At 35.2% G+C, this 10052-nt stretch overlaps 1 protein-coding gene and 1 long non-coding RNA gene across 5 annotated transcripts; one reads left to right on the top strand and one right to left on the bottom strand.

Moving 5' to 3' along the window:
- Positions 1-615: 615 nt before the first annotated feature.
- LOC113309023 lies at positions 616-4913 on the top strand. Of its 4 annotated transcripts, none has more exons than XR_003340288.1 (9): positions 616-982; positions 1119-1153; positions 1251-1309; positions 2476-2543; positions 2647-2751; positions 2846-2917; positions 3613-3680; positions 3773-3866; positions 4695-4913. It is a non-coding gene; the product is annotated as an uncharacterized LOC113309023 (long non-coding RNA). The 4 variants fall into 4 exon arrangements; XR_003340280.1 differs by having other exon boundaries at positions 3631-3680; XR_003340281.1 differs by having other exon boundaries at positions 2647-2747.
- A 3604-nt stretch (positions 4914-8517) lies between these two features.
- LOC113355150 lies at positions 8518-9719 on the bottom strand. The gene is made up of 2 exons (XM_026597934.1): positions 8921-9719; positions 8518-8657 (listed from the first exon to the last, which is right to left on the bottom strand). The coding sequence occupies exons 1-2, from the start codon at positions 9717-9719 to the stop codon at positions 8518-8520; spliced, it is 939 nt and encodes a 312-aa protein (XP_026453719.1).
- Positions 9720-10052: the final 333 nt, after the last annotated feature.

The following is a 10052-nucleotide window of genomic DNA, read 5'->3' on the forward strand; positions in this document are numbered from 1 at the left end:
ACAGGAACTGTTGCTTTTCCTTGGTGATTCAACACCTTATTAAATCATTTCAATTACATTAAACATCACTTGTTAATTCAAAACTCGAAAACTTAGGAAGAAGAAATTAAAAAATTTATTTTTCGGTTACTGATGTTGTAAAAAGAGATGTCTATATGGATGTTAATCTCGTTTTTTCTTTGATGTTTTTGATATAAGTTGTTCCATTTTACTTCATGAATAGGTTCTTGAACTTTTTGTAACTCACAGTAGCCCTAAAATATTCAACAAAACTGAGAAACCCTAAAAATTTATATATCTCAATTACAAATCTATAAATACAGTTTAAGAGAAATCCATACAACACACTAGTGGAAAATAGGCTATTCAAGACATAATGAAACGATACAAATACATAATGTCTCAAAACCACCACAAGTTGAATGTGTCGTTGGCTAAAGTCAAGTTGTCGTTGTAGTTGGACTTTAGTTGACTTCTACAACGACACAAAAGATCTTGTTGCTGACTAAAGTCAAGCCGTTGTAGTGGTTGGACTTTCGTTGACTTCCACAACGACTATACCGATGGTATTGTTTCTGTGATAGATTTTTTAACGCCATTTTGGGGATTGAGAAATCTCAGTGATCTAATGGCTCTGGTTCCCCTCTTCTCTCACCTAGAAAATCCTGTTATATCTCTTCTTCTTCTTCTGCCTCTTGTTTCTCTTCTCTCCCGAACTCTTCGCAGCCGAAATTTACTCCAAAGGAAAAACCATTTTCTTTCGTTATCTCTCCAATTTATCTGCTATATCACGAACAGATCTTTATCAATCAAAATCACATTCGTCTTTATCTCTCAAATCCATCTGCTATATCACAGAAACCAACAGATCTTCATCACCAAAAACAATTAACAGATCTACAATCCATCTACTCCATGTATTTGATGATTCTTGTTCTTCCTTGGTATTATCTAGATTCGTAAATTTCTAAGAGAGAAAAAGGTATAACCACTTTTTCTCTTTGATTTATACTGCTTAATGAGATTTAGGGTTTTATTAAAATTTTATTTTTAAGAAATTTTAATGAAATTTCTATACTTCTTCGATTAATTTTTGGGGTTTTGGGTTTCTTTTACAGATTTGTGCTGATAATGGAAGGTGCTTCTTACACAGGTAACAGATAATTTTGCTCGGATTTTAACTCTGATTTTTTTATAGGGGTTTGTTTAGTAGTAATTTCTAATGAGTTTTTCTTTTCCATCAACCATAGGGTTTCGTTTCCTACTTCAATCAATTACTGGATGAGTCATCTTCATCTAAATTCACTCGGTAGGAGACACTAAAGTTTCAATTTTAGTACTTTACAGAGGTTGTTTGTTGAATTTGTTTTTATTTTGAGTGTTTTTATTTGAATAGTACTTATGGATTTTGTTTATTATCATATTTTAGGGTCTGGTTTTTTGTTTTTGACTTAATTGTTCTTATTCCTTAGATTTCCTCCATTACTACTTTGATGGTTTCTGTTAAAAGAAAGGTAAACAGTATTGCTCTACTGTTGTTTGATAAAATGTTTCAATGAACTGATTGTCATATGACCCTTAAGTTTGATTTTAGTTTTGCATTTTAAAGAGGTTTTGAGCAGTTGGTTTTGTTTATTCAAGGTTTGAGTAATGAATCTTCGTATTGATGGTTCATACCTGTTATTTTTGATGCATTTGTTTGATGCATAGTTCAACGGTGCTATGCATCATCATACTGTTGTGAATCATTGTGCTTAAGGCATATACTCAATTTATAGCTTGAGGTGAATGATTCGTTTTTTGGGTGTTTCCATTGCATTGCTATTTTGCCCCTCTTTTTCTATTTTTTTTTCATTTTAATTGAAGCTCCTTGTAACTGTTTAGCTATTTCAAGTGGTGCATTATACGTGTAAGTTATAGATATATAACCACTGAATGTTTGCAAGTCTTCTTCTAATCAAATTGAAGTTCCTAATGGGGGGACTTTCGTGTTTCAATTTAGTTCTAGGTTGGCCCTCACCCTTCTTGCTCGCGGGAAAATAGAGGGAGATAAAAGAAATGCTCCTTTCTATATTCCAAGAGCACATTCGTACGTGAAACATGACTATTAGTGGAGATAGACTATTAGTGGAGATAGGTTGTTGTTGCACTTTTATATCAAATTCTTTTTCATTAAATTAGCTTTTAGAAATAAATGTTTCCTTGTTAAATTGACATTGGATTATGATGCTCTGTGGCACATTCTTTTGGATAGTAACACAACAATACAATTGAGACAGGTAAAAGATTGAAAAATGTCAAATTTGTATATGGTTGATATTCAAATTAATATATGACGAGTGATATATTTCATGACTTTAAGATGAATTATCGTTTATTATGTGCTGAGGATATTTGTTAGCTAGCTAAGTTTCAAAATAGTTGATTTATGATGACGATTTTGCATATGGGTCTAACATATTTATGAGCTTGTAGGAGCATGGAGCTAGTATAATTTCTACCATCCCAACTGTACCATATATTTTTGATTTTACAGATGGAAGGTATGTGGCACACATGCCCATGTATATGGTGTATCACATCCCTTTGTACATCATTTACTTTTCCTCCTCACCATTCTAAATACATATTTTGTACATTTATCAGCAAGATGAAAGTTCAGAATTCGGCGGCATTAACTGCGGATGCTGGAAAACGCGTAACAAAATGTTGGGAACCAACTGTTTCCGCTACCATTATTATTCCTAGTGAGTAAGCTTTACATCCCTTTCCACATCTCGCACTTATTACCGAATATCATGGAAAGCCTTTTTCATTTACTTGTTTATTCTTTTTCTACTTGTAGGTATGTAGGTGTTGTTATTACCCTTTGCTATGATAGGAGAGGGGAACAATCTGAGTACACATTTATCGATAGGTAAGATGCAGTTGTGACTTGAATTTTATTTGTGATGCAGCTATTAGCTAATTAGCTTTTAGGAAGTTTGGTTATGGTTTGGAATTTAGACGTCAATGGAGGCAAAGGAGTGGAAACTGATGCAAACTATAACAACCTTTTTGTTTGTTTTTTCTTTAATGTTATTGTTATGATATCTTATGGCCTGATTCAATTTCAAAAGGTTGTGTCGGGTAGACAGAAACTCAACAGTTTATGAATAAATTTTGACAATGATGCTGGTGGTGATGGTAACTATCTCTATACTTGAAAATTACTTTTCTGCAATACTAGTGGATTGGTCTCTATGGATGTGAAATCCTCTTGGTGATATGAATGTAGCAAACGAATGTATTGTTTGTAGTTTATGATTTTTTTGTATGCTTAGAAAGGGTGTATGGCATTCCAATCCAACATAATAACAAGTCTGGTATCATAGCAGGGCCTACAGAGAAGTTATTCCCAATCGCCCAATTGTTGTTTGTGAAATTACCCAACCGATGTTTGTGTAACTGCATTCCATGATCTGGCTTTTTTTCCCTTTTATGTTGTGTCTAATAAGTCTTATATTATCTTTTTAACTTAAAATACTGACTAACCATGTGCTCAACATGTGTGGCAATGTGACTCGGCGCCGACTTTTTTACAACTACATCAAATTGATAACCACATGGTAGACTATTTATATATTGCAGGTTATTTTGGATTTGTAACTTCAAGAACAGTGCTTCTTAACTTATGTAAGGTGTGTAATGAGATTGAACAAGCATATAGTTATTTTACAGGGAGATGTTTCTTTTACTGGTTCTTATTTCCACTAGTATGTGTATATTGCAGGGTGATAATGCAATTGATCGTGTGATCCCGAGGGGAAGCTATGAACCTAAGGAAGAAGTTGGTGACTTAATGAGATAATTCTAGCGTATACGAGGTATAGTTTCGTACACTCTGAATCCATATATTGTTATATTAGCTAATTGCTTTGCTTTTTGTATTTTGGTGTCATCGTTATTATTAAGTAGACACTAGCCACTAGAAGAGAAAGATGATACTGCTCGGATTTATGACACTTCTTACACTCAGATGACCTGATTTTGGTTTGCTTAGTTCAGTTCACAGTCTTATTGTTATTAAGCCAAAAATGTGTGAAGGGGTATGTTTAATTCGGTTCACAGTTATTTCATATACCACTATTTTCCTTGCAAGTGTTACGAAGAGTGGTGGAGCTAAAAACCTATATAAGAAACTGATAATTGATAGTGTAGCCCTTAATCTTAGGGGTTTCCTGCATCATAGTAATGACAAGGTTTTGATGATCTCTAGATTGCTTAAAGCTGAATGCCTGGATTTTGAAAATTGTTTGGAGTTTCTCTATCAGTATCTCTCGCTCTTGTGTATATAATGACAAGCGTATAACATGATAATCTGTCAACCATATCCACCTTGTTTTATATTTCTTGGCCATTAAGTAGATTCTAGAGTAATTCCAATTATTGCAGAAAATCCTTTTCTTATGGCTGCAATAATATTGCTTGGGATGCAGAGTAATCCCAATTATTTGAATGTATGAAGGTTTAGTTGTCTCATTTGAGGTGGAACTTAGATTGCTGGAAATTTTCTACCACAACGTTTATATGGTATCGTGTATATCATTTGAATATGCTTGATAGATTATGCTAAAAGGTTCATTTATCTAGTATTTTAGTATCTGTTGTGACAAGTGCCTGGTATTGATTTTGTGCACCTTTTGCTTTGACAGAATTGTAAGAGAAATCCAAGATGGGTAGCATTAGCACTATCTAAGAGAGCGGAATTGTTCGAGTTCCTCGTCCAACATGATCTTGTTTCGATGGTTTGCAGTTGTCTTTATGAACCTGAGAACTTAGATATACGTTATGAATTCAGATTTGGTTACTTATTTATGTGATTTTGAATAAATTTGAACTGAATTTATGAATTGAATGAATATTTAATGGAATGGTCATTGGAAATTGCAAGTCCAGGTTTCATTTGAGTATAATTTGAGTTTCGGTCAAATTTATTTTAGCCCAGTCAGAAACACACTGCAGTCAGCTAGAACTAATTTGGAAGTCAGCTGAATCAGCCACTGAATTCAGCTGATTTTTTTTACAATATAAAATTAATTCAACGACAGAGTAACTATCGTGGATAGGGACATTCAGAAAGTATCGTTATTCTGAGTCAACCCTAAAATGTCGTTCAAGAAAAAGACACTTAATCTATGGCACTTTCTAAGGCAGTTCCAAAGTGTCTTACATCACGCTTAAACGACACTTCTAGACTATCTTAAAACGGCTGTTTTCCACTAGTGGCAGTAATAACTTGATTTCTCCACAATTGCATACCTAAGCTTTCCACTAGTGGCAGTGATAACTTGATTTCTCCACAATTGCATACCTAAGCAGTTTATACTTTTTAAGTTAGATCATTGAGTTGTAAATGTTTGTTTAGGTAGATCTCAAGGAAAATCCAGGGGGTTTAATGGTGAGTAGTCCCAATGTAAGAGAACGACCAAAGGTGAGCTAGTGATTTCAAATTTGATAGAAGTTGTCCTTGAAGGATGAACCAAGTTTTATTTCGGTACCTTAAAATTCTGGTTCCAATTCTGATAATCAATGGATCTTTGAAAGTTTGTCGAAAGTTATCAAGAGAAAACAAGAGGAAGAAGATGAGATGTAAAACGAGATGAAAACATACCAAAAGGACTTACTTCTAATATTGTAAATTTGCCAATTGTAATAATTGAGAAAAGATAAAAAGAAATGTAATCCCACGCTGAGAATCTTAATCCTACGGTTCGTAGCTACTAGCTTATAGAGCTTTCCCACGCAGCTGCGTGGGATAACACCGCTCTTTTTAGCAAGTACCTACATAAACTACTTGTTCGTAAAGGAGACGGCATCATTCCATAAATACTCACATGCATCTCTGTTATTGTTATGCATATAGTACACAGTTAATTCTTTTCGGTGTTCTATGAATATTGCAATAAGTCATCATGCATGGCTGATTGATCGGTAAGCTACTTATTAGGCTAAGTCCTATGGGCTAGATTGGAGTGCTAGATTGGCCAAAAAGTGTTGCAAATCAAAAAATAAGTGTTGGAAAAAAGTTAATAGTGATAGTTGATAGTTATCTCTCCTACACGGTGCTCGCAGTCCAACTATCAGCGAGATTGAAACGCTGAACCGTTTGGCGCTGAAAAAGTGGTTTAAATGATGAACTGTTCGGCGTTTCACGAATATTCCCTAGAATCACTGCCGAACCGTTCGGCGTTTGCACAAACGTTGTTCCATTCGGCGTTCCCTTTCAACGTCGTACCGTGCGGCGCTTGACTGTTTTTCCTCCAACGGCTATTTTTTTTTCAGAATTCCATTTTCTAAATTATGAGAATTTCCAAATGATTTTCCAATTTGTTCCAAAGGTTGCTTGTTTCAAATTTGAGAATTTATCAAAGTAAAGGGAAAATTTTAATTACATTGAAAAACGGTGACAATGTTTTTTGAAGAAATTGAAAAAAACATTAAAATTAAAATAAATTAGAACATAAAAAGATATATTGAAATTGAAATTCTACAACTTAGAACATAAAAAAATACATTGAAATTGAAATCCTACTTCTAAATAACTTAAAACATAAAAAAAAAAAAGTACATTGAAATTGAAATCTTACTTATAAATAACTTAAATTATTACTAATGTGTTATTTTAATTTAGGGGATAAGTGGTAATCCATGACGGGCTAAAATCTCGTTCTTCCATATTTTGTAGACGGGTTTCTCCCATTCTTGTAATTCATCCAAGGGTTGACGTAGGATCTTCATGTCCGATTCTCTTTGCTGTGTTTGTGCCAAAATTGAAGAGTTTTCCATGTCCTTCTTCAGATACTCTTCCACTGTTTCATATTTTGCCATTCTTTGTGTTTGTGTGTTTTCAAGAAGTTCGATGAGTTTATCCAATTTTTCATCTGATTTATGCGATGCTTTAGCCTCACGAGCCCTTTTCTTTGCTTGATCTCTTCCTTCACTTCTAACGTCATCTGTTTGTTCAAAATAACGTCTTCTCTTTGATATGTCCGAGGTTTCAGAATTATGAGTAGATGAAGAGCTACCAAACATTGCCATATTTTGAAATTCTTCATCCAAATTATCAACTTCATTTTCTTCAGTAGCTTGAGTATGTTGACTAGGTTGACTAGAAGTACCGACTCCATCATCATTATTCACCGCTGGATTGTAATCTGGTTGATAAGTCTTCAGGATCTGAAAAATCGATTCGTGCGTCCATTGTTTTTTAGTCGCTGCTACATAATTCTCTCTTCCATGACGATACTGGGGAAAAAATGAAAAGAAAAATTTAGAGAAAGAAAGAAAGAGATCAATATGGAAGAAATAAAACATTAAAATAAATTGAGGTACTTACATAATCCTCCTCGGACATCCCCGTAGGTCTACTACGAAGTAGGGTCTAATATATGAAATATATTTTTTCACTTCGGCTCTCAATGTGTTACACTTTGTTCGTAATGCCTTTCTATCTCTTTCGACACCATTGGGAACTTTTCTTTTATTGTATTCTTCCATTATCTTTCCCCAAAATATTGCACCTTTTTGATCTTTTCCATGAATCGGATCGTTGCTTGCTATGACCCAACCATAAATTAGTGCGTCTTCTTCTATTGTACTAAAGTGTGTCATATTTTTGTATGAACAAAATTATGTGAAGAAGAAGAAGAAGAAAATCAATGAAGAAGATAATCAATTGATTTTGGTGTGAGGGATGAAGGAGAAGTAGTCCTCAATTTATAGGGAAGCCTGAAAATATAGCTGTTGAGGTTTCAAACGGCTACAAAATCTGAGTCGTTGAGAATGCAACGGTCATCTTGATCGGATGGCTGAGACTTGCTAGCGCCGTTCGGTTCGGCGTTGGAACGTCGTTTCCTCAAATGGCTACATTTTCAGCTCAAACTCAGACCATTTCCTATCTCTATATAAACCTATCACATAAAACTCAAAATCCCCACCCCAATTCTCAATTCTCCTATCACATAATTCTCAATTCAAAAATCAATCATGGCCGCATTTTCCATCGACGAAGACAATGACTTGGTTAGAAGTTATTGCAAAGTTAACAACACTCAATTAACAACCAACTCTTTTTGGGAACAAGTTGTTGAAGAATTTGTGAGAATCAATGGTAATGCTAATGGAAGATGCAAAAAAGTGTTGCAATGTCGGTTATCAAGCATCAAGCGTTATTGCAAGCTTTTTGTCATTTCATTAAGGGCATCAAATGGTAATCGTGAGGATGCTAGGACTTTATATGAAACGGATCATGGAATGTCGTTCATTCATAACACCGCTTTGGAGATACTTGGTTATGAAGCATATGCATGAAGAAGTATTATGAAGAAGTATGCATATGAAGTTCTAGTTAAATATGTAATGTAATTGTAAACGTACTTAAGTGATAAAAAGAGTAATATGTAGTATTACAAGAACTAATTAAAATGTCTACTTATTAATGAAAGCGTATTTGATTAAAATAAAGGAGTATTATGGTTACTCTCCATTCTCATAAAATGCACCATCTCCTCGAGGGTCATATTGATCTTCATCGGTGTCCACGTCGGTTGTACCCTCATGAACTTCCGGCAAGGCATCATCAATATGCATGTTTGGAATATCACCATCTCTCAGACCTTCTCCGTGTCGGTTCCATATGTGTGTAGTGAGTTCCAAGCGAAGTTGTTCCCAAATCCAGGGTTGTACAATATATGAGGAGGTAGCCTTACGTTTCCTTGAATTGGAGGTTGAGGTTCATCTCCCGTGATCCTCCCCCAATACACATTGCGATATTCCACCTCAACACACATGTTGTGCATTATCAAGCACCGCCTCATAATTGCCTTCATGTCAGATTTTTTATAATAACGACAAGGTTTCAATATAATGCCAAACTTACCTTTTAAACCACCAAATGCACGTTCTATGTCCTTCCTTTTAGCTTCTTGATATTGATTGAAAAGACCTTCTCTAATGTTTGAGGCGGGTTTGTATCCTTGCACGATGTAACCATACATGGGATATGCACCATCTCCTAGGTAGTACCCCTGGTCGTAATTCTTTCCATTGATTTGATAATGACAAGGAGGTGCTACACCAAGGAGTTGTCTATCGAACAAACCCGAAGCATGTAAGACATTAAGATCATTGTTCTGCCCACCCAACCCAAAATAGGAATGCCAGATCCATCTATCATATGTAGCTACCGCCTGCAAAATAACCGAGGGATATGGCTTATAGCCGCTGTGGGAACCTGCTTGATCCATTGGACATGCTCTCCATGCCCAGTGAAAACAATCGACACTACCAAGCATACCAGGAAATCCCCGAGCTTCATTTTCTGCTAAAATCCTTTTCGTATCTTGAGCGGTAGGTTGACGCATGTATCGACCATTATAAATCCAAATAATTGCATCCATAAACTTCATAGCATAATGGTAGACAGTGGTGGCTCCCATTTGTGTGTAATCATCTAAGGAATCCGGTGCAATACCTTTGGCAAAATATTTCATGACGACAACCATTTTCATATCTGGAGAATGACCAGGAATACCGCAAGCATCCGTTTGTTGGCGAAAATCATGGTCAAATTCACAAACTTGCTCTAAAATTCTCAGAAAAAGTTGACGAGGCAAAGAAAACCGACCTTTGAACTTCTTTGGCCCATACATACAATTGAAGTTGAAATACTGATGCATCATACGAGCATCCGCATCTACACGTTTTCTGTGCACCCTATGACGTGTCTTGAATTAATTCGGGACGGGTTGACGTATTCCATGCCTCCTCTGCGTCTCCAAAAGTGTAGCCACTGCTACAACATTCGTCTCAATATCATCTTCATCATCCCGACAACTTTTCAAAATTCTTTTCAAAGCTCCCCGCATAATGTACCTAACACAACGAAAACATAAAGCTTTATGTATAACACTCCATAAAGAAAATATCACTTAAAAATTATAACACTCCATAGAAACACAAATAACACTCCATAAAATCATAACACTCCATAGAAACACAAATAACACTCC

The sequence above is a fragment of the Papaver somniferum genome, chromosome 1 (assembly GCF_003573695.1).
Source record: "Papaver somniferum cultivar HN1 chromosome 1, ASM357369v1, whole genome shotgun sequence".
NCBI classification, from domain to species: Eukaryota; Viridiplantae; Streptophyta; class Magnoliopsida; order Ranunculales; family Papaveraceae; genus Papaver; species Papaver somniferum.

Bases quoted from the DNA above. Each gene is read 5' to 3' on its own strand.
- LOC113355150 (XM_026597934.1), bottom strand. From the start codon at position 9,719: ATGCATCAGTATTTCAACTTCAATTGTATGTATGGGCCAAAGAAGTTC. The intron at 8,658-8,920 runs GTAAGTTTGGCA...GACACGGAGAAG, and splicing joins TGCATTTGGTGGTTTAAAAG to GTCTGAGAGATGGTGATATT.